Source organism: Mustela putorius, unplaced genomic scaffold (assembly GCF_011764305.1).
Source record: "Mustela putorius furo isolate JIRA1106 unplaced genomic scaffold, ASM1176430v1.1 tig00003909_pilon_pilon_pilon, whole genome shotgun sequence".
NCBI classification, from domain to species: domain Eukaryota; kingdom Metazoa; phylum Chordata; class Mammalia; order Carnivora; family Mustelidae; genus Mustela; species Mustela putorius.
The window spans coordinates 5,006,042-5,033,137 of NW_025422057.1; the positions used below are offsets into that span (position 1 = coordinate 5,006,042).

Sequence of the window (27,096 nt, forward strand, 5' to 3'; positions counted from 1 at the left end):
AGGATCCAACCCGCCACATCAGAGCTCAGTGAACGGCTGGCGAGTGAGAGCGAACACCACCGGCCGTGTCGCCGGCAGGACTTCAACTAATGCCAGTTTATGTATGTTGTGTCTCTGCGTGGAGCGGTCCAGCACGGTCTAGAGAGCAAGCCTCTGTTTTCACGTCCTGGACTGCAGAGACACCCGTAAACAAAAATGCCCACACACGGCACTCCCCAAGGAGGATCTAACTTCTTTAACAGAGTTGTTGGGCTTTTTTTAAAAAATCCGTACAACAACCACACCACGGGTTCTGTTCAGGAGCTCCCCAGGGATGGCACCAGGTACGGTCGGCAGCTAAGAGGAAAGCACACGCACGTTCTCCACCCGCTTGGATATGATCTTCACCTGGCTTCTGCCCATTAAACCCATCAGAATAACGGCCTGGTTTATGTTATATAAAATGATAAAATAGGGCTATGAAAGGAAAGTTGACTTTTATGTGAAAATGAAGTTGAAGCTTTGAAAAGAGTAAAAAGATGACTCATTATAAACATCGCTGTCCCATCAGGTGGGCACGACACACCTGGGGGAGCCCGGGCAAGCCGAAAACTGCTCGGCTGCGGTCCGAGCAGGCTTCCATTCCGCAGTCTGAAGGCAGGAGAACCTCTCACCAGGGGAGCTCTCTGCGGGAAGATGACGCGAGAGGCTCATGAGGAGACCCTCCTTCCTTGACCAGAGTAAAGCCCCATGAGGAGCACAGCCGGTCACAGGAATGCGGGCCGACCGCTGCTAAGTTGAGTGCAGGACTCTATGCATCTTGTTTTCAATGACTCACTACCCGACCCCATTTCTCCATCAACCACCAACTATGCTATGATGGAATTGGCTAAGCTGCAGGACTGAAACTAAAACTGGGGTCGAGTTCAGAGGCCATCAGATCACTGGTGCTCACGAGTTGTGTCTACAGTGCCATCTCTTCTACCACGGAAACCGACTGGGATCCCAGGGCGCTGGCTCCCACCCAACATCATGGCAGCTGTGACAGGATTCCCTCCGTCATGGCTGCCCAGCTGGCATCAGGCTTCAGCTGGGCCAAGAGAGCGGACGCCTCTGTAGAAACATCCTTGGTAAAACACATCTAGGCCATCAGCCTTCCAAACTTGGCACACGTCGACCGGCTGCCCATGGGCACCAGGGACCTTGGTCTCCTGTTGGGGAGGAACCAGGAAGGTGAAGGCAGAGCCAGGAAATGGCCCAGAACACTTACCGTGTGATTTCTATAGTCCCTTCAAGCCTTTTGCCACGGAGATGCAGGGCCAGCAGGGGCCTCATGGAGACCAGAGTCATTGGGGTCACAGAGGAAGAATTTGATTCTCAAAATGTTTGCGGCATCCAAGCCTTCCCCTGCACAGAGCTGTATATTCTATAACAAACAAAGGACTGAACGACAGCACGGCTGGGACCTGCAATGTCAGGCCAGAGTAGAACCTGCTTTTGTTGTCCTTACGGAGTGGAGGTGAGGAAGACTGGGGCCTGGGATGCAAGCAGAGGAACGAAGCAGCAGCAGAGGGAAGCGGTCACGGAAGGCTCCTGACAGAGCATCGCAGAACTCACTGCCAAGGGAGCGGAAGGCGGTGGGAGGGTCAAGGCACCTGCAAACACTGTTTTAAGGCTGCCCCATTCCCAGAGATTGAAGTCCTCAGCTGAGCCCAAAAGAGGAGACACACACAGGCTCAGAGAGTCCACACTCCAGACGCCAGGAGGCCCCTGAGAATGGGACCGCTACAGAATGGCGGTGGCCCAGTGCCGCTTCCCAGGGGCTCCAGGCCAGCATCCCACTCCAGCCTCGCCGGTGGCCATGCAGCCATGGTGCAGGTGTGTGGGGAGAAGCTGGAGGAGGGCTATTTTGGGAGACTGGACGGTTTGGATGGCTAATAGGGTTCGCTGAAGCTTAAAAGACAAGATCCATCTAGAAATGTTCACAGAAGGATGATTTCATAGGAGTTATTTAAAGCAGTGTATCCTTTTAAACGCGTCTGCTTATGAGGCCTCTCCTGGGCTTACATAAGAGGGCGGCACGATCTACAGGGACCTCACTCATGCTCAGTGCCCAGGAGTGTGCCCCAGCAGGACCAGGATGCGGATGGCGGATTTGCGCGGTCACGATGCAGGGCATTTAACTTTTGTTCCCTAAACACCGTCTTGTTCATGCTTTAGGGAGAAAACAGGAAGCAACTACACAGAGTTTTCCTCATCACCCATCCCCCACATCTAACCCCATGCTGACATCTCTACCCACAGGGCCCTGGCTCCTGTCCCAGCGGACCAGCTGTCCTTGTTCCCATCAACGGCCAGCCCTTGCCCTTCCAGACCTTCCACTCTGCACCTCATGGCTCCCGCTAGCCTCCTCGGTGACCCTGACTGTGTCTCTCCCAACAGGCCCCAAATCCACAGCCACAAGAGGAACGTCACATCCCCTCCAGGCACCACGTCTCTGAGCCAGGCATGTCAAAACCCCGGATGGGGTGCCCGCTTCTTCACACCCCACTCTCAGTGTGACCCCTGCAGGCTGCTGAGCTCCTTGCCAGGCCAAGGGTGCTGCTCTGGCCCACACTGCCAGGGACCCGGGGGGCAGAAACCAGGGGCAGCTTCCCTGTAACACCATTTCCCATCCCTGACGTTTCTCCTGATGCCAGCAATTGCTTTGCTGACTTCCCTGCAACTGGTAGGCCCCTAAAAATGAGGGTGCCCCTGGACTTCACCTGGTCCGCTTCTCTTCTCCAGTCTCTGTCCCTCTCCAGCTGGCCTCACAGTCACCATCTAGATGCCAGTGGCACCCCACACCAGACCTTCTAGCATTACTTTTCTTCTCGACGTTGGGCTGACATTTCCACTTGCTCCCGAACCTGTCCCACCCGCCACCCCCCAGGCACCTCATAACTCACAGGGCCACGCATTTCCCATGGGGGCAGCATCTCCCCCAAGGGGGTGCAAACGGGTTCTCGGAGCAGAAGAAGCAGGAGGAGCAGAACACTGTAGGCATTATATTGGCCTGCGCCCCTCCAAAGCATACCCTCCCCTACTAACGCTTATTTCTTAGCATTTAATGTCCCTTAATTAAATGTAAATCTAATCTAATCCTTCTCCTTAGGAGAGTGATAATGAAAAACAGGCTGAGAACCACGGAGCTGCCCGGACAGAGCAAGTGAGCCCCACCCGCAATCCCGAGTCTCTCACAGGAACGCCACCAATCCGTGGCTCCAGCCAAAAACCTGGGACTTTTCCCCGATTCTTCCTTTTTCTTCCCTCCCTGCATATAACCTGTAATAGTCTGCTTGACCTGCCTCCGAAATAGGCCCCAAATCTTCCATTTCTTTCTTTCCCCAAACACCGCCTGAGCCCTGGCCAAACCTCTCCTGCTCCATTATTCCACGGGCTCCCACCCGGCTCTCCAGTTCAGTTTCCGCCTGTGCTCTGTGCTCTCAACGGCAGACCGAATAGTTATGTGGAAACACAGGTCAGTGATGTCACTTCTCTGTTTTAAAGTGGCCATCACTGGGGCGCCTGGGTGAGGCGGTCAGTTAAATGTCAGACTCTTGATTTCCGCTCAGGCCATGATCTCGGGGTCCTGGGTTGGAGCCCCGTGCCAGGCTCCACGCCCAGCAGGGAATCTGCCGGAGACCCTCTCTTCCTCTCCCTCTCCCCAAAAGCCCACCCACCTCACCCTCAAATAAATAAAAATAAAGTGTTCACCAACTTTCCACCTCAAAATAAACCCCTGCTATGACAGTAAACTGGCCTTCCTTCTGCTCCTTTGACCAAGAGCTTTGTGGTGCCTGCTCTCCCTGGAACATTCTGCCATCTACTGATCATTCAGAGCCCAGCTTGGCTGCCATTCCCCTGGGAGCCCTTCACCGAGGGCCAGATCTCAGGCATCCTCCCCACCCCCACCCCCTCACCCCCAGTGTGTCATAGCCGTGGACTCCAATCCTCAAGCAATCCTCACCACCTTCACCACCTGAGACTTGCCAACTTGCTGTTTTTCTTTTTTCTTTAATTTGAAATAAATGTCAATCTAGAATAGCTGTAGCTTTATAGAAACGGTGTGCAGAGTTCTGGGATACGCTCCTCACTCGGTTTTCCTGGTTGCTGCGGTACGTTTGTCTCCATCAAGAAGCAACACTGCCTCGGGTGCCTGGGTGGCTCAGTGGGTTGAGCCGCTGCCTTCGGCTCAGGTCATGATCTTAGGGTCCTGGGATCGAGTCCCGCATCGGGCTCTCTCTGCTCGGCAGGGAGCCTGCTTCCCTCTCTCTCTCTCTCATCTGCCTGCCTTGTTTTTTTGTCATATTTAAAAAAAAAAAAAAAAGAAAGACTTCATTGCCTTTTTTTTTTTTAAAAGCGATTTATTTATTTGCGAGAGAGAGAGCGAGCATGCATGCATGGGGGCGAGGGGCAGAGGGGGAGGGGGGGGAGAGAGAGAATCTCAAGCAGACTCACTGCTGAGCAGAGAGCCCAACTCAGGGCTCGATCTCACGACTCTGAGATCATGACCTGAGCTGAAATCAAGGGTTGCATGCTTAACCAACTGAGCCACCCAGGCTCCCCTGCCTTACTAAGCTATTAATCAAAACCTCACGCCTTACTCAGATTTCACAGGTTTCCTCCTAATGTCCTTCTCCTGTCCCAGGATCTCCCCTAGGACACTATGTCATTTGTAATCTTCATGTCTTCTCAGGCCCCTTTGGCTGTGACAGTTTCTTAGACTTTTCTCCATCTTTGATGACCTTGATAGTTTTGAGAAGCTGGTCAGGTACCCTGCAGAAGGTCCCTCAATCTGGGTTTGTCTTAAGTTTTTCTCGTGGTTAGACTCAGGCTTACTAATTCTCTGGTCAGTTTCTTTCTGGTCCGTCCTTCCCAAATACCCTGAACTCTGAAATGCCCGGAGCTATTGGAGGCTGGGTCTGCTCTGCCGTGTTCCTTCTATGTTCCCGGAGCCAGAACCATACCTTTCCTCCAATAAACTATCAATCAATAGGCATTGATCCAGGAGCAAGAACATATGCACCTATCACAATCCATGCGGCATGAAAGCGAAGTGAAATTGTCTCTCGTTACAGAGCACCACACAAAACCGTACATCCATCTGTGGCTGAGGACGTCATACTGTGTTAAAGATGTTCGAACGTAGTTAAGACAAAAGCTTCATCTCTTGTTTATTTGTAACATCTTTCTGTCTTCTCTTACAGCGAGGACCCATGTGCTTTCGGAGAAGTCTTTATTCTTACAGACATCAAATTCTTTGCTTTGTCCCTTATGATACAGTGTGTCTGTTGCAGGCCAGTTTTCGGGTTTGTAACATCTGAAATGCTCATTGCAAAACATTATTTTCTCCACTTCAGGAATAAGGAAGCTGAAACTCCAGAATTAATGGGAGTCACCTGAGACTCAACGTGCCTTCTATGCGAGCCTAGACCACAAGCCTGGGGCTGATCCCTCCACGTGTTCCGAGTCCGCTCACTACTTCTGGGCTTCCCCACCCCCAGCAGCCCTGCCGCGGAGGAGGTGCACTGTTCTCTGAAACATGTATGTATCAAGCATCGCGGATGGAGGAAAGGTGCACAAAAACCCAAGGGAAAAACACCAGGTGAGAGTCCAGGGAAGGTATGAAAACAAGGAAGTCTGGTAGGGAGAGGCCCCAGCAACTGGAGAGCACGAGCAACAGGAGGACAACAGGGAGGAGCCGGAGGAAGAGCGGGGAGCCGTGGCTGGGCGGGGAGAACACAGCGGAGGGGGCGGCCATCCAACGGCCGATGTTCATGGAAAGAAAACAAAGGTCACCCCAAGCCATTTATGGAAAGTATAATTTCAAGAAGTAGCTTGCCAAGTATAAGGGCCGAGGATTGGCAAACTGGAAAGTTTCATGCTATTTTCATCCCTTATTTGTTCTGTCTGTGGAGGATTTCCAGAGACACCTTTAGGTCCCCCTCTACCCCCTACACCCATTCGATAACAAGTGTGTGTGTGTGTGTGTGTGTGTGTGTGTGTGTGTGTGTGTAGCTCTGTGTTAGGGAGAAGACCTGTCCTTGAATAGCTCCACGCAAAGCAGAAACTGCTTTCCAAGAAGATGAATCGAGAAATCCAAAGGGAATTACTTGAAAGAAACAACGACCCAAGAAAAGTGAAAATCAGCAATGAGGCAGTGCAGGATCTGTCTGTGTGAGAGAGATGTCAGGAATTCAACACCCTCACCATAGGACCTCAAGATGTTCTCTTGCTACCTAGGGGGCTCGATGCCACATCACCGCAAGCTTCCTACGGCACCCTAACACAATCAAAAATCGAATAACTAAATTTAGCAAATATTTTCTTTTTATGAGCAGCAGAAATATCAAGACAACTAACGGAGAGAAGGAAGCAAATCCCTGCCACGGCCGGGCTACAGGACAGTGTAACACCCCGCGTTTTCATTTCCCCTTTGTCACAACAATACAATGTGACCAAGGGTACAGAGTTCTGTCCCAAACCTTCTGGCCTCAGACACGCCCTCACTCTGGGAGTCTGGGACCCTGATTTGCCCCTCACAGAACAAATCAGAACCACCCCCCCCCCCAAATACAAGGAGTTCTCCTTAAGTCTAAACTCAAGACTTGTGACTGGTCTCAAAGCAACCACTGCAAAATCTGCCTTGAACTCCACCATCGGGGGGTCCTACCCAATCATCCTACATGGCTGGTCTCCCAAGTAGCTGAAGGAACCAGACCTTTCTTCCTCTTTGTCACACCCAGAACCCCAAAATGCTCCAGCCCTGTGGCCTCACTGGCCCAGTCTTGGGCACACTTGCCACCGTGTGTTCAGAGGGCGTGTTACACAGCAGACCCTAGCACACCAACGTGAAGATTGCAGCTCCCCAACTATAGGAGCATTGTACAGCCACAGGGGACCCTATCCCACGCCCTCCAGAAAAGGGTTTTGGCTCTGACTCCCCGCAGCTCTGTAAATGCAACAGGAGCAGCTAGGAGGGGCATTCTCTGGGCAAAGCTACCCGGGCTGGGCAGGGAGACAGGTGCTGCCCCATGAGGACCCCACAGCCTGAAGCACAGGAAGCCAGCTCTCCCCTGGGGACCCCTATCAGCAGGAGTCTGGCTTCCTTGGAACAGCATTGTCTAGGGAGGAGAGAACTCAGGTTCAAGGTCACCAACACTGCAGGCAAGAGGAGGCTGGGGCAATTAGAGACCGTATTCACCCTGGGAAATGTGCCACAAGGATGGCAGAGAGCTGTCTCCTGGAATCTCAGAGGGGACACATGGACACGGCTGGATCCTGTGCCCCCCACCAGGACCAGACTCAAGGCCAAAGCGAAGGCCGATACCCTCTCTGGTCAGTGGCACTGACTGTGCACAGGACTTAAAATACAAAGTGGTTCCCGTCCCCACAGGCACGGTAGGGTCGGGCTCTGCCAGGGCAGGAACACACTGAACCACAGAAGTTTACCGCTTGCGGTTCCCACGTTGGGCTGATCTCCGTCCACTAACTGGGATCACCGGCTCTGCAGAGCTGGAGGCAGACCGCTCCGCATGCAGCCCCTCCTGCAAGGGCAGCTCAACTGACAATGGGAAGGAAGAGCCCAGGGCCTCAGGAGACACTTGCTGTCCAGGTTCCCAAAGCTGGACCTCGGCACTCCCCGCATGAGGAAATAATACAGTAGTGAAAATCCTGGGCATGGGGAGGTCACTCCCTCCAGCACGTGGGGAATGGTAGTCTTTGCTGGACACTTGGCATCCACCAGCATGAATCTGCATCTTCCCGAATGTTCTTCACGCAAAGGCGTCCCCAGGAACTCTTTCCCAAGGCCACCCAACTCGCAGGGTGTGCTGAAAACAACACACACCCTGTGCTAAGGCAGGCACGCTTCCCCATCTACAAAGTGAGCTCCTTGTATGGTTGGTCCTGACTGACCAGGTGACCACAGGGAAGAACACATGAAGAAGGTCTGTACCACTTCTTCACATCTGCTGTGGAGCACGTCTTCTATCATGTAAAACAAAACCAAACAACTCCTGCTCGGCCTCCGAGGATGACACTAAGAAATTTCCTGAGCAATTTGTGTCTGGGATTTGGCTCAGGTCATGATCTCGGGGTCCTGGGATCGAGCCCCACATTGGGCTCCCTGCTCAGTGTGGAGCCAGCTTCTCCTTGTGCCACTGTGCCCCCCACTTGTGCTCTTTCTTTCTTGCAAAAGTAAATAAATAAAATCTTTTTTTAAAAAAAAAGAAATTAGTATCAGGGAAAAGTGGGAGAAAGTCTGACCCTTTCTGATCAGGCCGCATGAATGATGGAATCACACCAGCCCTCACTGGGCTCACCTGGCGAGGCCTGGGGGCAGAGCAGGTGCCTCACAGCGTGCTGAGTTCCCATGGGGTTCCCTCCGGTCCACTTTTCAGTGATGCCCATCTTACTACATAGTTACTTTTAGGCGTCATGCTGTATGTATGGTTTCCTTAAACTGGAAAACCACCCCAAATACATATATATAGGCAAAATATAAATAACAAGTGGGGAACTTCCTTTCTCTCGCATTTTTCTCAGTATTAGAAACTCACTTCATAAGGCACCACACATTTGGAGACCTCAGGGTCCAACAGAGAACACCCAACTGTCTGGACAAACACCACTCGGAAAAGCCGGGCCCCCCTTAAGTGACATACAGACTGTGTTTACCTCCAGGGTGTCATGAAACGAAAACACACCATTCTTTTTAAATCAAGCTTAAGTCTTAGGTTTAATATCAAAAATAAAGAAATCTGTCCAATATTCAGCTTGACTCCGATTTCCCATGTCCCAATCATCTGCAGGTAAATGGCTAATTGAAAATACTGTCCCCACAGTAAGCTATAGAGTCAGACGGGAACTGAGATGGTCATTTACTTTAGTTGAGCAATAACACTCTGTCTGAAGAATCAAATCAGATTTCTGACCACTTAATCCCTCGAGGCTGGGGGAAGTAGCACAGGGACCACTTCCACATGGCAGGGACCAGAGCTGGGTGGGGAGGACCCTCCCAGGCTGCCACCGGTCCAATGCCTCCGCTATCCATAGCACTGCAGGTACTGGAAGTTTAAGCAAACCGAACTGGGGACTATTTATAATTCAGCCTCGGTCAAAGGAGCACAGCGTAACAAAACACTCACCCATCTTTCCAAAACACATCGCATCCCAGTCCATTACAGGGGAGGCACTCACTCTGACCATTTAGGGTTTTCTAGTTCTTGCAGGAAACCTCAGTGATTTTCCCCTGAACGCGATGCATCAGGAGAGAAGACAGGCTGTCAAGAATAATCACAGAAAAGGAGAGACAGAGGGGCTTCCTCTAACCGACTCTCCCCAACCATGTCTGCATCCCAAGCAGCCCCGTGTTCCTGCTGCAAGGAAAACGTATCAGGCAGAATGGGGGGAAAATCGTTCCTGCTATGAAAAATAGATTGCATGCTAAGAAAAGTGTCAAGTGCTAAAAAGCTGCCCAGACTGCCAGACAGCTAACGCACCCCTTCCTCTGCTGGGCACGGTTAATATTTATATTCTCAAATAGTCACCCTTAGCACTGCCTTTCCCTTCCCCGGGTCCTCTGTATCCGTGACATGGAGTTGCGGGGCACTGGGTCTTGAGCGCAGAGAAAGAATCGGGGCATCTCTGATGTGGCAACGTGGGAAAAGGCTTTCAGTCCAGGCTTTTGTTTTTGAACCATTAGAATCCAGTGAACTGAAAAGACCAAGCTGTCAGCGTTCATTTTCTTCCTAAATCAACCAAACTGTAGAATAACACGAAATATTTCACTTTACAATATAATTTGTATCTTCAATTTACTTGCAGCTCTGGGTATTTGACAGGTACAGTGTTAAGTAAAAGCCCTCCTGCGAAGTCTCGGTGGAAAGCGCAACAGGAAACAGCAGACAGCACCCTCCTGGTGGATACCAGATGCTGGCAAGTCAGGACAAATGCGCATCCACCACCTCCCCACCCCCACCCCGCCCCGCCTCTGTGGTCAGTGTCAGATGACCTTCAATTAAGGCAATTCATTAAGAGATCGTCAAGATAGTAAGAAGCATTCTTTTGTTCACTGGATACCTCTACCCGTAATTATTTCTTTGTGGACCCGAATATAAAACAGGTAACTGCATTTTATTCCAGGGAAAGCAAGGCTACAAAAATATGTCATGTACTTTATCGGTTGACTTCGTAATTAAAAAACAAAAAAAACAGAACACATTTCCCACTGACATTCTTTCAGTCGGGTAGTTACTGTCTGTTGAGCACCTGCTCTGTGCCAGGCAGGATCACTGGGCACAGACCAGCCACCAGAATGACAAGAAGGGATTTTCCCCCACACGGCATCAAAGGCCATGAATTCCATGAAGACAGAGAAGGGACATGGAAAACCCTCTTCTATGAGCAGACACGTATAGAAGATGCCACAATCCTGCTGACGTCGCTCATCATCAGGGAAACACACATCAGGTGACAGTGAAGTATCCCCTTCCACCGGTTAGGATGGTTATTGTCAAAAATAGAAGAGAGCAACTTTGGTGAGTTTTTGGAGAAAAGGACACTTGAGTACTATGGCTGGAGCAGCCATTGTGGAAAAGAGTACAGAGCCTCCTCCAAAAAATTAAAAATAGCATCAGCATCCAATGCAGACAGTCTCCTTCCAAGTGTATTTCCACAGGAAACAAAAGCACTATCTTGAAATGCTATCTGCACCCCCACATCTGTTGCCGGGTTATTGACAAAGACTAAGGCACAGAAACAACCTAAGCACTCGTCCATCAGTGGGTAAATAAAGAGTATGTGACGCAGACAGAGAAAACGGAATACAATTCAGCCAGAAGGAAGAACGAAATCTTGACATTTGTGTCAACACGGAGGGTCCTTGAGGATGTTAAGCTAAGTGGGACAAGTCAGACAGAGAAAGACAAATAGTTAAGTGATCTCACAGATCTATGAGCTCTTATTTATTTATCTAGAATTCATACATGAATATATTTTATATATCATATGTTATTAATTAATATAATTATGTATGATATGTAATGTTTTCTAAAACGCACACACACAAACTCGCCCAGAAGAGATACTGGCTAATATTCCGTGCACGTGTCCTCCGTACCAGGTCCGAGTAGGCGCAGCCTGGGATCTGCATTCGGGTCAGTGTGACTCTAATCTCCACCCGCTCCGCACTCCCACCCCCAGGTGAGCCCGGGCTACGCCCACAGGTCTTCACTGTGAAGCTGGGGCACCTGCCTGGGCATCTCAGAGAAAACTACCTCCGGTTCACAGGCGCATCCTTGGCAGGTGAAAGGTCAGTCCTGGCCTCTTCAGGCAATGGCCTCTAGTGTTTACTGTAAGGGACACTGTCGTTGCTGGGGTCAGGCAACAGGGAGCGGGTGCTGAGAGACGTGGAAATAAAGAGAAGAAGATCACGGAAACAAATCACGGTGTTTCCATTAATTACTTCCTGTCACTGACATTCTGTTTCCTTCCATCCAGAAAATAGGGTTATCATGGGCATTTCTGAGTCGAATGATTCTTTGAAGGGGGCCGTCCTATACAGGGAAGGACATTTAGTGGCATGTCTGGGGTCCATGCACGAGATGCCAGCAGCCTGCCTTCCCCCAGCTGTGACAACAAAAACGTGCCTGGTCGTGGCCATGTTCCATGGTGGGGGCTGGGGGAGAATAACAAAATCCCCCTGGTTGAGACCCACGAGAAAGGGACCAAGACCACACCAGCAACCCAGCAGGCATTCAACTCGCCTTGGCCGTCTCCTCCTCCTCCCTCCGAGCCTAAAAATGAAAGCACCCCGGCCCAGGGTCTTACAGGGCACACGATTTCTTCCAAGTCCCAGGAGCGCTGGAGGTAAACATTTAGGACGGAAGAATCTGGAGAATGACCTTAATAAAGTGTATTTCCTCCTTTTTGATTTGTGCATGGAGGGAAGTTTCATGCATCAAACAGAGAGCTCACTTGGCTTCATTTCTCATAAACTGAAGTACGTCCTCCAGGATTAAGAGCCCGCAGACGGCCTCATCAACACCAGCCACGAGCTCACAGCAAGGTGTGCGTCCGCTCTGAGAATTCTTAAACAGACTTTGCCCTTTCAAAACTTTCCTCTGAAGCAAGTTTCCCTAAGTAAGAGTCCTGGCTGAGAGCTCTTCATCACTGCCGTTCCCCTGAGAGTAGCATGAGTTCTCATGTCTGAATTAAATAAAGAGGCGATCTGAATAAAATCCAACTGGATGAAAGATCCAAGTTCCGTGCAATAAATTGGTTACACAGACTGGGGAAGATCTGAAATTATTTGTTTTAATTTCAGGCCCAGTTTAATTATTAAGCACAGAGCAAAAGCATGCATGTCACAGAAAAAATACACGGAAAACATTAAAATAATTTATGAAAAGACCACAAAAAACAAAGGGAACTCCCAACGGCAGCCACGTACCATGCAGATGGGGTCCTTTTCCCGCTGGGGGACCCGGGGTGCCATTACTAGATGTGATTTGGTATCTGTCTTGAAATCCCAGTGCTTAAAGTGGCCAACCCAGTCCCAGAGAAACGCCTCGTGTGTTTCTCCAGGAGACTTGCCTCTAGCTCAGCTCTAGCCTGGTTTGGTCCAACCCGCAGGCGTGTGCCTCAGTGTCTGCAGACTGATGTCTGAGCAGCGAAACATCTCAGGTTAGGCCAATTTCTTTGGAGAGCAAAAAGGTTCAAAGACGGATATTATTAAGTGTGTGAGCCGGGTAAAACGTGGGCATGCTGAGCTCTGGGGAAATTTTCATTCCAGAATGCTTTCATTATACTGACTTTGAATTCTTAGTTCTTTCCTGAGAAACAATATTTATTTATTTTTTCCTGTGGTCCTCAGTAAGTCGTGTTGTGACAATGTTTATGTCAACAGCCACTGTACAGAGTTTCAAAGGGAAAGATGATTCTTGGGTGTGCTTAAAATCTTCAAGCCACTGGATATGCAAAACCTCAGTAGGAAGCCAGTAAGTTGAAAAAATAAATTAAATTAAAAGTAACAACATCAACTAAGACTCCAGGCTTCAAGGGAAAGATTTGAAATAATCCAAGAGTCTCTGGAGCCCAAAACGCTTTCTGTCCATGCTTTCAACCTGCACAAAGATTTTAGCCACGTGCCCTTCCATGGGTGAGGTGTTTCCTGAGGAGGAGGTCCAACAGGAAAACACGGTCCTCCCAAATGCTACCATTATCGGCTGCCTGATGGCAGAGCCCCTGCAGCAGCTTCCCAGCGAGTGGGGACCCCCCACCTCTCTTTCTTTCATCCCTGGGCAAATGGCACATTTTCTCTGCTCTGAGCCCAAGGTATGTGCTAGCAAGGACAAAAATTCTTCCACAACACTGGAACCAAATGGCGATGTCCCTGCAAACAGCCTTCCCGGCAAATTTGCTTTCTGACCATTATCATGATTTACCCTTAAGAAGCCTGGCATCTTAAAGGTAGAATACCTTTCTAAGGCTTAAGGCCCTTTCTTGTCCTGACTACACGCCAAATTAATCTTGGCAGAAACATCCAGGAGCTTGCCATCTTGGACTCCGACACATCTGATGGATACTGCTGCCGAGTGGGGGAAATGTGCTCTATTTAGAAGGAGAGAAATGGCTCCTTTATAAAACTATGCACGGGAGATTTACTGCACACGAGGAGCCACAGGTGATTAGGATGATGTGAATACGCACTGTGCACGTTAGGTTGGTGGAAACACAATGTGCTGTGTTAATGGACTGAGGCAAACACATTCTGGTCATAAGATGCCTGACTCACGGGGGAGAGAAGGAGGAACAGAAGGGGGCACATCCAAATGCACTAACACTACAGCCAAAAGAAAGGGGATCAAAAGGGCAGATGGAACAAACATCAGCCTGCACTGTCCTGGGACAGTCTGCACGTGGCCATGATCAAAAACCCTGACCTAGACCCATGAGCTCAATGGCAATGGTGATCTCACAAATTTCAAATAGAGACACAATTTCAAGGTTTCTAAGGACAAAAGTAAGATTAACTTGACTCTAGATAAAATAAAACCAGACCATCGTGTCTGACTGATGGTCTTCAATGTTGAAGTGGTCAACAATGAGACAAGACTGTATTTGGCAAGTCAGCAAAATGCACTGAATTTGATGAGGCAGTGTTCCAGGTAGGTCCAATTATGATCGGACTCTGTCATGGCCAATATATGCCACGTGGCAAGATTCTAAGCATTTTAAAATTGAAATGATGATCTCTCCCGTCTTCCACGGGCAGAATTCTGAGTTCTCGTCTGATTCCTTAACTGCGATCTCCTCTTGCTCCACGTGTCACTGAAGGATCTACACCACCCATTGTCAGTCTCTGCTGACAAACTACAAGGAATATTTTTTTATCATCCAGTGAGAATTCTGAAACTTGTTCTATTTTCCTTTTTGCTTTGTCTTCCAGGCAGCTTTGAGTCTCTTGGCTTCTAGAGAGTTTCGTGTTTTCTCTATGGTTTTCCATGTTCTATTTTATATTCAGGATCTATGAATCATTACTTATAAAACAGACCAAGCCCTATATGAAAGTATGTAGGATATAAACCACAAATCATAAATGGGCCTCAGCTTTAACGTGTACAAAAGCAGAAAGTACCAGACCCCAAATGTGTGCTAATACAGAGGGACACTCAAAAATTATTGATAATCACCATTGCAAGCTTTGAGTGATCTGAGGAAGTAAAACTGGTGGTTTCATTTATTTATTTTTTTTATCCTGAGAGAGGAACACATGCAACAAAGCCTACTGAGAATCCAATTCAGGGTAGCTGAATTTTTTAAAAAATTCTGTTGCAAAACAAAATGGTTGACAAATGCAGGAAGGGTTTTGGTCCATGTCACACACACAGCATGAGTTAGGAAGTCTAATGTTAAAAATCTGAAAATTAAACTCTGTATTGCCCTTTTCTTCCCCCAATGTACACTGTAGAAGTGCCTTTCTCAGGTGAAATTATGGCAGTTAACAAGAAAAGCTTTCTTCAAGGTGAAAAAGGAATTCAGTCAAACTAGCGAGTAGACTCATGGACTACGCCTCACAATTCTAGTCTGGGATTTTTAGTGTACAGACACACTACTGGGATGAATTCAAGTCCTAAGAACAAAAGAAAGACACAGAAACTCAACCAAGTGGCCACACTTCTACCAAGAACCAGAGAGAACTCCAGGAGACCCACAGCACGAGTCTTCAGTATTAGACTCCATGTGCACACCGTGAAGCATAAATCTGGGAAAGTTGGCTACTAGGAGTTCAAGGATGGATATTAGCACTTAAAGGCTAACACAGAAGGTCTCTGCTTCTAGTACAGCATCAGATCTTACAAGGAGACTTAGCCTTTGCTTCCCTCGGGAAAGATTATGAAGCACTTCTGGGAGATAACACGCAAGCACACTTCTACGAGACGTGAACTGTGCTCATCTTAAATGTCATCTTACCATCTGGCACTGCTGTATCCAAGAGCAGAGCTATGATGTCAGGCCATCATCACTCGGTTGCTACCCTGAACATAGCAACCAAGTAACCCCTGTCCTTGGGACAGTCACTGGATCCTCTAACTTTGGTTCCTGATTTACGAGTGATTGCTCCAGAACTGATGGGCGCCATCTTCAATGACACTGGGCGAGCCCCCGGTATTGAGGGATGATGGAACACTTGCAGACACAAAGCTGAACAAGCAGCAAACACGGAAGAGACCACGGAGGCGGAATCTGTCAATTTCTAAGCTGCGGATGGTAAAACTGCATGTCCAGCTGTGCCATTAAACTTAAATACAGGCTTGTGGAAGCTTCTGGGAATTACTGCTTATCCTGCGGAAGCAAGGAGGTCTCTGACCCATGCCGGGAAGAGGAAGAGCATAGCAGTCTGGTGACATGGAAGGTATCAAGCTATGAAGTTATAGATAAAAAAAAAAAAAAAAAAAACAAATAGGTAATAGCACAGAGACAATGCCATATGGCATCTATATAATTTCTAGGAAATTACTTCATTACAATAGTCGTGAGCTTCTGTTCTAGAAGTTTACAGCAGGACTCCCTCCATTGCGGCAATCAGTGATATCCTCTTCAACAAGCACCGTTTCACGGCGAAGAAAGCCGAGCACAGAACATTTTGACTTCTGTGCTTCACAGTCACTCAGGTAAGCAGGAGTCTCCCAGGGAAGGTGCACTCGAAGGACACCGGGGTTAAAAACGACACTCTCTCTGAGGCACGGGAGACATATCCAAGGTAGCAAGGTGGTTTAGAGGGGGGGCTCTGGGTGTAAAGTCTGGCCCTATCCCTTCCCAGCGGTGTGTCTTCTGGCAAGTTACCAAACCTTCAGGCTCCAACCTCCCCATCTGTAGGATGGGCATAAAACCCCAGCTGTCTCAGAGTGCTGCTGCGGCCATGTGGGCATGATTCCTGGGCTATCCCTACGGCAGCGCCTGGCACACGGAAAGCCTGTCAAATGCTCATGTGCAGCCCTCGGATGCAAACACAGGACACATCGCAAGGAATGACCGCCTCCCATGAAAAACGAAATAAGCTCTTCATTCGGAAGCGGACATGTAAGCAAGAACGTTCAAGAGAACTGAAGGGCCACACACCCAGGTGTCTTCCCAAACCCAACCAATTCAGCTTCTAAAAACCAGTACTGTTCACTCAACAGAGCGGGCCACAGTGGGATTCCCGAACGAAGCCTACACTCACTGCTGCACAAACACTGACCTACATGCATCCTTTGTGGCTCACTCCTCTGCACTACATGTTGGCTTGGGAACCCGTTACTATAGCATGTGTTGACTGTGACAGGAACCTGCGTGGCTCAGAGCCTCGCACAGCCAGAATCTCTGCAAGCCCAAGACCTTTCGCTTGGTACCAGCACTCGCCCAGGCACACAGACACAGGGATACACGTACACGCACAAACACTGCTCAGCCTTAGAAAGTTCTACCAGAGGAAGCACTCTCAGCTGGATGGCTCAGCCCCAGAGTGCTAGGATTTTAGATGAGACAGTTCTGTACCACATTTTATGTGTGACATAAACCACAGGGAGTTTAAATTCACAGTGTGTCCCTCATCAAGATGTCTCTTGGTGCTGCAGCCTCTGGGCACCCCAAACAAGAGGAGAGCATGCATGCCCGGCTCCAGACTTGAATTCCATTATCACCTACACCAGACTTCATCCTCAAAGTGGCCGTCACAGCCTTTGCAATGAGGACACAGCAGACATGGCTTCTCCTTCGTAGAGGTTCCCTGCCCCCAGACAAGAACGCTCCTCCCTGCAATGAGATGCAAAGGCTTGGCTCCCAGATGCCACCGCACACCGGGTGTCTCTGTCCCGCAGCTGGGCCCCGCAGACGTGCGCCAGTGAGCTGGGACACAGGGACAGGAGTGGCTTGATGTGCAGGGAACACGTGATTCTGGAGACCACAGGTTAAGCTATCTTCTCACCGCAGAAACAACAGAACACGTCGGGAGCAGCTGGACAGAATATCCAGGGAAGGAGGCTCTGAGCACAGAGCTCCACACTTTGAACTAGAGGCCACGTGGCTTTCAGCCACACTGCGGTTCTGGGGTGATGGGAAGACGCTCAGACACGTCAGGGTGGCAGCAGAAGGCCAAGGATGGACTAGAAGGGAGAGGGAATGAGGCGATCATCGTGGTAAAAATGGAAACAGACTCTCGCTCGTCATCAAATAGCACCACTCAATAGAGTGCAGCTGTACCATCCGGACAGTTTACCCCGTGGGAGCCTGGGATTAGAGGCGCCAAGTCAAACTTAGAGGTGTGAATCGCATCTGACCTTTGAGGGAGCAGCGCCCCCTCAAGCCCCACGCCAGGGTGCGGAACGGATGGGCTGGGCACCAGGCCGCAGCGGCCACTCTGTCTGAGAGATGCAGGTGCCATTCTCGTTCACGGTCACCAGGAAGAGAAGAGAGACCACACTCTGCACCATGGCCTGCCTTCAGTTCTGGTCAGCACGAAGACCAGGTCAACAGTCTCTTGAATGATGCCATTGTTTGTCGCATCGGGAAAAATGCGAATCCAGACCACAATGAAACACACGGTACATCTCTCCCCAGGGCTAAAATGAGAAACAGTGACCCTGGCAAATGTTGGCGGGGATGCAGAAAAGCAGGCTCATTATCACCCAGCTAGCGAGACCGTAACATGGTACAGCCGTAGTCAGGCAGTTTTTATAAACCTAAACGAGGAGCGGGCACAGAACCCTGCAGACCTACCCCAGGGGGTATATGCCAAGGAAATGAACTTATGCTCACATAAAACTCCATATGCCAATGTTCGTGGAGGCTTTATTCGTCATAGCCCCAAACTGGAAAGAGCCCAACTGTCCTTCGGCAGGTGAATGGTTAAACAATCCAGACCACGGAACGCTGCCCCGCAATCCAAAGGAACAAATGACCCTGTGCCCGGCAACCTGAATGCATCTGTAGGGGATGAAGGAGAATGAAAAAAGCCAATCCTGGGACGCCTGGGTGGCTCAGTGGGTTGGGCCGCTGCCTTCGGCTCAGGTCATGATCTCAGGGTCCTGGGATCGAGTCCCGCATCGGGCTCTCTGCTCAGCGGGGAGCCTGCTTCCTCCTCTCTCTCTCTCTCTGCCTGCCTCTCCATCTACTTGTGATTTCTCTCTGTCAAATAAATAAATAAATAAAATCTTTAAAAAAAAAAAAAAAAGCCAATCCTGGAATGTTACATTTGGTATAATTCCATTTACACATCACAGTTGAGATGCCAAAATTTTAGGAGTGGAAGAAAAATTAGTGGGTACCCCGGTTTTCGAGAGGGTAGAGCTGGAGGGGCGAGGTGGACGTGTGCGACATGGACAGCGAGAAGGACCCACGTGTCAGCAGATTCAAGAAAAGGCGCCATGGCCAAGCACAAGCACCGCAGGAAGATCTGTGGGACCCCCATGAACTCTCATCGCTGAGCCCCTCGCTGCAGCAAGGAGTTCGAGTTTTGCAAAATGTTATCACTAAGGGAACCGGGTAAAGTATACACAGATCTCTCTGTAGTTCTTTTTATGACCGCAACGCCTACGGATCTACGATTATCTCCGTGAACAATGCAATACGGAAGGAGGGGAAGAAAGGAGGTCAACGGTCATTTCTTGCAGGAATCACATGTGACTGAGAACCCAAGGACTGTTACTGGCGCTTAGAGAAATTATAGAACACAAGCACTGGAAAGTTAACCAACAGCCTTCACGGGGAAATGATAAACAAGGCATGAGATTAATATATAATAAGTACAAAGAAAATGCTCACTTTTTAAAGCTGAAATAGGAGAAATGCAAACACCTTTCAAAAACCTAGACAGAGGAGAATCACCTGGGCTAATAAACACGTGGTTAAAGTAAGATGGCAAACTGTACCCTGGCCAGAGGCTGCTGCAGACCAAGGCTAAGGGGGCTAGGGCTCGGCTCTGTGTTTCCCCAGAAGGCAGAGCCCCAAGTTAGCTTAAGGAAATCACCCACTCTCCAGGTCTGCTTCTCCAAACAACTGTTTGCATCACAGAACGGGGAGGATGTGTTCCTCACAGGAGAGCCCCCGTGGTATCCAGGCAACACCACTGCTCCCAGCAGATGTGAATCAGACACCTTGGAAGAGGTGGGAGCTTTCCCCTCCATACTCACTTATTCTGCATCATGTTCATTATCACCCAGTCAAAAGGGTAGACGTTCTTCCCAATGAGGTTCTTAAACATGATGAATGTTTCCATCAGGAAATCCTGAAATAAAAAAAAAATAGAACATTGCAACAGCCCACCAAGAGAAAGGAGAAAACCAATCCCCTCTGGAATAATTACAGTATAAATGACCTCATTTTTTTTAGCGGAATGAAAACATTCTAAAAGGTAATGAAGATGTATTTCACAGGAGCTTTTTGCTTTCTGTTTGCCGGGGTACCTCCTGCCTGCGATAACTTTCGCAGGGATATTTTCAGAAACGGGACCTGGGCGGCTCTCTGTCATAGTCATAAAGAGGAGCTCTCCAGGTTACAAATACTGCATTCTTTCTGCTTATAGGAAACGTGCATTTTGCAAACATCACATGCAGGATTTACTCAAAACATATTTTTCATTATGAACAGGGCCCAGCAGGTTTAATATGGGGTAGTTATACCATTCCTTTTTCTTATGTAATTTACAAGCCAAAGGCTCAGGTGGGAACTCCTGACCATCTGCAGCAGCTCAGTTCATCATAACCATCGGAGCACGTGGTCATGTGGCCACTTTCAGATGGCAGCTGCAACCCCACAGCCTACTCAGTGACGCTGATGCCAACCTTGGGCACGATCCTCTCTACCATACGGGTCATTCCCTGACGTGCTGTGCTGCTCGTGGCGTACCAAAGGGGTATCCGTGTCGGAGGGGCTCCAGCCTGGGCCTGTCAGAATCTGGAGAATTTCTTGAACCTGCAGGCCGGCCCTTGTTCTGAGCTGACCAGCACAGAACTAGCACGTATCCTGAAAAGCACACCTCTCCAGGAGTCTGCAAGCTCCCTCCAGTGCAGCGTGGACGGTGGGGAAAGCCACAGAGAATTCACTTAGAAAAATGAGGCCATGGTCAGAGATTACCAAATGAGTGGCTATTTCTCATTTATTTAATCTATGGAATCATAATTAGGTGCACTGGCTGTGAAGCCCACGGTAGTGTACAGAATTTAAGCAGCCAAGAAAGCAACTCTCAGCAAAGTCGTAAACAAGTGCTTCTCGCAAAAAGGCACCAGCTAAATTTGATAGCATCGGTGAGCTGCTGGGCCAAGTCAAATCCTTTCTTTGCAACCGAACTAGCCATGCCGGATTCTGGCAAGTGATGCCTACTGTGTGCACCCTACCATGAATAAAATAGTGAGCAACCGTGATCCCCTTTTGACAGTAGAGGCCCCCAGTCAAGGAGAAGATGAGCACCTGGGCCTCTTCGAGAGAGAGAGAAGTCACCCCCGTCCTCCAGACTCTGCTTGCACGAGCTCTGACCACAAAGCCCTGAGTTCACGCCGGGCAGGGTGCTCCGGGGGCCCTGGACACAGCGAATGGGGCATCTCTCCCAAGGCTAATAACAGCAATTTATATTTCCCCACTTAAGTTTCCCCACTTTGTCAAGAGTTTCACATTTTAATGACCAGGTTGCATATTTGGCCGGCTGAGTGCCACCATTTAGCCACATCTCTATTTGCATAAAATTGCTTTCTTGCTGATCACTCCTCAAAGCCTAATAATTGAGATACAGGGTCTGGGTTTTATTATTCTGGAAGAGAAGCACATTTTCCCCAACTCCCTTATTTTTTTTTCCTAGGAAACACAGTCCCATACTTCATTAGTATGGCTCAGCTGTTAAATTTTGGTACTTTGCTGATCAGGCAAAATGCTGCATATTGTGGAGGATGAGGTTTTGCAAGGCGTCCTTGTCCGTCTGCAGAATTTACTAGCCATGGCGATGGTCCTCTCCATGGCCGATGAGGCTTAGCAGACGATTACACTGCTATCTCCAAGTCAACAAGGGGACACAGAGGACTAAAATAAGATCTTTGGTGAAAATTTCCTCTTTCGGGCGCCTGGGTGGCTCAGTGGGTTAAGCCGCTGCCTTCGGCTCAGGTCATGATCTCAGGGTCCTGGGATCGAGGCCCGCATCGGGCTCTCTGCTCAGCAGGGAGCCTGCTTCCCTCTCTCTCTCTCTCTGCCTGCCTCTCCATCTACTTGTGATTTCTCTCTGTCAAATAAATAAATAAAATCTTAAAAAAAAAAAAAAAAAAAAAAAATTTCCTCTTTCAGTGCCAATCCATTCCCGCTGCCTTTTTCAGTTTGATTATTCACAGGATGCCCCATATAATAAGTGGGCAGCTCTAACAACAGCCGTCAGTCCACAGCCACAATCTTCTTGTCACGAATCTATCTGCTTCTGACCATTCCCATCCGCACCCACTGAACAAATGGTCATCTTCTCTCACCCAGACTGTTGAGGGGAATCCTGGCCTCCCTACCCAAGTCCACTCTTGTCCCTCATGATCCCTCCCCCTGACCCAGAGTGGCCTTTTCAAATTACAAATCTGGCCACGGCACCAACACTTCCCAACCTTCCATTTCACCCACATGCCCGGAGGCTTCCCAATGTTCTTAAAGACAAAGCATCTTGATACTCGAAAGAAATCCTGCTATGCCAAAGGAGAACGTGTTTCAGACAAGGACCCTCAGTAGAGGATCATCAGATGAAGAACGGGCAGGAGACTGGTCACTGGCCAATGCTGTGGGGATGCTGAAGCATAAGCTAAAGATCACGTGACAGTTGTGAAGGGCTAGGAGTCTTCACAATGGGGAGGTCAGGCTGGTGCCCACTCTCAACCAAGTGATCAAACTCACGGTCAGGTCACGGAGAGTTTGGCATCCCCACCCTCCCAGTGGGCAAAACGGGGAGCACATCCCCCCAGGTCTGAAGCTCTCCTGCCAAAAGGATGGATCTGAACTTCAGGCCAAGCTTCCAGTGTGCAGGACGTATGGAGGGACCATACCACGGGACATACGGTCCCACGGAGGGACCATATTTCAGCATACCATACGTATGCCGAAAACCATACAAAGCAGCATGAAGAAAGACAAGACAGGGTGAGGGAACTGTTCTAGAAAAAAGAGATGAAGGAGGCACAAGCAAATGCAATGAGGGAATCTGGACGGGATCCTGGATTGAGGAAGCCCCTCATGAAAGACAAGAAAGACCGGGAAGAATGGAGAAAATCTGAGTATGCATGCTTCTGTGTGTGACATTCTGGAGCGGCAGTGAGGCTGTTGGGGGAGGTCCTCATTCGTGAGAGAGGCTCACGGACCCACTAAGGCAGAGGCACCATCCTCACACACTTACGGGAACCAAAGTGCTCGTGCCTGGTGCATTTGGGTGGCAAGAATCATAGCGTTCATGGTGCTATTCTTTCAGGCTCTCTGCACAGTTGAAGTTTTGCGTGACCAACAGGGGAGAGAGTACAGCTAGAATTGGGGGAATGCTCCTGAGATCCGGGGACCACAGCAACGTCGCCCTTCAGTCTGGATCCCGGGCTATAGATCTGTACAACGTTAGCACTGGGGAAAGCAGGTAGAATTTTACTTTGTACAGCCACATGTGATGCCACAATTATCTCAAAAAGGTTACTCAAAAAAGACAAAGGCCTGGAAAAATAATTTTAAAACAAAGAGGAACAAATAAATGGTGTAGGAAGTTGAAAACAAGCGAAGAACACAGCGTTTCTCAGCATGGTGTACAGGGTCCTGTGTGGTCGGATGGCCCTGTGGAGGCTCACCTCAGCCCTGGTCCTCTCACTGCCCCTTCCCACCCCCACGCCCCGCCCCCGCACAGCCTCCTGAGCAAGACAGCGGCCCTCCCGCTCCCCGACCTGCAGGGCTCAGCCTTCTACTCCTCAGTGCTCCACGATTCTCCTCCGCAAAGCCTTCCTGCCCAGCGGACTCCGTCTGGTCCGGCTACTTCAGGAGGTCACTGTGCTGCAGCACGGCCAGCGGGGGTGGGGCGGGAGGACGCCCCGATTAGAGGGGACGTTCCCGCAGACTACAGGGCCCCGAGAGCAGGCCTGTCTGCTTTGCCTGCTTCCTCCACTGTGCGACCATCAGGTTGACGCTCAACAGGTCACGGGGGGAATTCACTGAGAAAGGCTTCTGCGCTCCCCAGACTCACCATCTAGTGACGAGTTCCTCCACTATAGCTTCGTTTTACAAGGAAAAGGCCCCAAGAAATAAACATTCCGCACAAGGCTCCCCGGCCACTGAGGACGCTCAGGTCACCGTGTGGTCGCCCTCCATGTGGAGCTCAAGGCTCAGCCATAAGCGGAGGGTCTCGCAGACACATGGACAGCTGCCTGCCAACATCCTTGATTTCCTAAGCCCCACGAGCATCCTCACTCACCGCGGCCCCGGTGGGAGATGTCAGGACCACCTCAGGACAGGCTGATGGCTGAGTGGGACACACAGGGTAAGGAACAATGAGCAAAGGGTGTGTGTCTGCCTGGCGAGACGGGAACAGCTGTCAGGTCATGGTCCTGAGAACGGGTGGGACTGACACTGAATGAAGGCACAGGGCATTCCAGAGACAGAAGCCTGCTGGCTCACCGGCCTACTCCCTAGGCTTCCCTAGGTAAGAACCCAGAAGTGGAGAGGCCACGGGACAGGTGGGGCTGCTTGGGGACACACAGTCACTGTGAGTCCATGCGGAAGCCAGAAGGCCATGGCCCTCGAGTTTTGCATTCACACAACATTTATTTTTTTTTTATTTTATTTTATTTATTTATTTATTTATTTATTTATTTGGCACAGAGAGAGAGAGAGACACACACACACACCACGAGAGAGGGAGCACAAGCAGAGGGAGTGGGAGAGGGAGAAGCAGACTTCCCACTGAGCAGAGAGCCAGAGAGCCCGGCGCAGGGCTCAATCCCAGTACCCTGAGTTCATCACCTGAGCTGAAGGCAGATGCTTAACAACTGAGCCACCCAGGCACCCCTTCACTTGACATTTAACCAGCAAGCATTACTTCTACCTGCACTGTCCTCAGTTAGGGCACTGTTCATTCGGTCACTCAACAGACATTTCTGTAGGGCCACCCAGTGGGAATCTGGGACATGTGGCAAGGCAGCCGTCTTCCCTGGAAGGTCCAGGGTGCTCCTCATCACCTCTGATCTTACAACAGACACAGAGCAAGTTCTCTACTTGTGTTCCTGATGGTGCAGCTGGACAGGTAAGAGCCAGCCGCCCATCCTTCCACTCAACATCTCCACTGCACAGGAACAGAACAGTCCCATGAGGCACACCACACTGGAAATCAGTCTGTCCCAAGAATATGGACCCGTACATGTCCATTGTTTTTCTTTTCTAGATCATTCTGCCTCACACCGTGCTCCCTCCACTCCCTGGCCTGGAGTCCCAGGGCCATTTGAGAGACCGTAAAAGTAACAGCGCTGACCCCATGACTTTGGCATTGACAGTGACTACAGTTTTGTATGGGGATCACTCATCCAACCAAACAAGGGCTCAATTTGAAAACCTGAAGCAGCACCAGTTACGAGGACGTGGTCCCAAGAATATGGTCTAGGCTGTTTTCAGATCGCAGTACTAACTAACTTTCAATTACTGAACACAAAATGATCTCTCCTTTTTGTGGGCAGTTGTCGGAGTTGAAAAACGAATACTTTCTATGTACAGTTAACAGATAGGAACACACTTCACAAAGGTTCTGACAGATCAACAACAATAAACATGTCTACAGTCCTTGCAATAGGAATTCATGATATCCAAACCACAAATGCCATTTTATACTGGAAATCAAATCGTCTGCACATAATTGATTTTCTGAACTGCTGTGTCTAAAGGGAAAAAAAAAATCCCTCGGGAAATCAGGACCACAACATGTAGTAAATATCTGGAATCTTCTCTGAGCAAGGAGAGAGGGCACCACTCAGAATTCAGCAAATTAGAGTCATTTTTAAAAACCACTCTGTAGAATCACGTTTCTCGAGGCACTAGAGCTTCCCTACCAACGACACCTCTTAATGGTTCAGATGAAATATTTTTCACGGTTTGCATGTGTGGATTTGGATCATAGGACTGTTCTGATAAAGGACAAATGATTAATCGCAGCCCTAAGTATCCAGGACGGGTAATGCTTCTCATTCTGAAAACTGTATTCTTCAGCCTGGAATGCCATCTAGGAAACTGTTCATGTAGGTTTGGCTGTAACTCCCTTCGACTGACCCAAACGGGGATGAAGGATACCGCTCAGATTCAGTGATGGCACGGAACGTCCCCGTATCACATGATTTCACTCCACCATGACAGCCGAGGAGGGACAGGACCAAAGGTAATACAGATCACATACCTGAGCAATCCGTCCTTTAAGCTAAAGAACTAAACACCAAGAGACACAAACACATGTATATTCTTTCTCCTTCACTTTCATTTAAGGAAAATTGCTATGATTTTAAGGTGCAGACCCATTTTTGTCTCCTTAGAAATTTAAAAACATGCATGCAACACACTCAGAGTGGCAACAATTAATAAGGCTGTTTTTCATTAGAAATAATCCTTTGGAAAATAATCATCGCATGCATTCTTCTTCTCCTCCCTTAGTAAAGTAGATATAATGATGTAAAGTGTCACCAACCTTGTTCTAGAAACACTAGTGCCATTTGCTAGATCCACTAGGAATCTAGGGGTCTCAGAAATGAAATCTGTGTTACCAGAGTTTAGGTCACCATCTAGCCGAGAATTCTGCCAACGAGTGTGGTGGCAGCTTCACGGAAGACATCTACCGTCCGGCCACGGGATTTCAGGTTGTTAGGGAGGTGCTTCTGAAGCAAGAACTTCCCCTCTATTATGCTTGTCCTAATTAAGCCGTATCATAGTTGCATTGAGGAAGACTGAAGAATTATTTGGAGAAATGCTGATGAGCTCCCATGATTAGAGCTAATTAATACAAGAGTATGATTTACAGCTGAAAAGACTCTCTGCCTTCTGCTATTGAGAAGCCAATCAATACGTGAACAGGAGTTACTAGAACACTCTCCATGGGTAGGGTCTCCACATCTCCAGTGACCCCAGAGCATAAGGAATCCCTTTCTGGGCTGACATGTTGAGTTACTCCCAAATTCAGTGTTAAGAATAAGCCTGTGTGTTGGGACCCTCGTCTTCTTAGAAACACAGCTTCCTTTTTGCCAGGTAGCTTCTCAAACCAACTGGAGCCAAGTCCCCACACAAATTTATACTTAAATCAGTCCCCATACGGAAAGTCATACTTAAAATGGAAACACCGACAACAGTGTCTTGCCTATAACACTCGCCCCCAAACATACTCCTATGAAAAGGGCCAAATTCACACTCACCACAACGTCAGTCCTCATTTTTCCAAAAGTCTTGATCAAATGGGCATAATGGTAATCTTCCATTTGCCGTAAAATCGCTGTCATACAAGCCACGAAGTTTCCCTGTAAAGGAATGAGAAGAATCAGTTAGATGGGGAGAGAACACCACTCCCAGGAAACATCG

At 49.1% G+C, this 27,096-nt stretch overlaps 1 protein-coding gene across 3 annotated transcripts in view; it reads right to left on the minus strand.

Moving 5' to 3' along the window:
- The window catches only part of DOCK1 (dedicator of cytokinesis 1), a 497,269-nt gene that overhangs the window by 166,328 nt on the left and 303,845 nt on the right, over positions 1-27,096 (minus strand). For all 3 annotated transcript variants that reach the window (XM_045068856.1, XM_045068857.1, XM_045068858.1), the window contains exons 28-29: positions 26,934-27,035; positions 19,698-19,792 (exon numbers count right to left, since the gene is read on the minus strand). In XM_045068856.1, the coding sequence (XP_044924791.1) occupies positions 19,698-19,792; positions 26,934-27,035 (197 nt within the window). The remainder of the gene's footprint in view (positions 1-19,697; positions 19,793-26,933; positions 27,036-27,096) is intronic.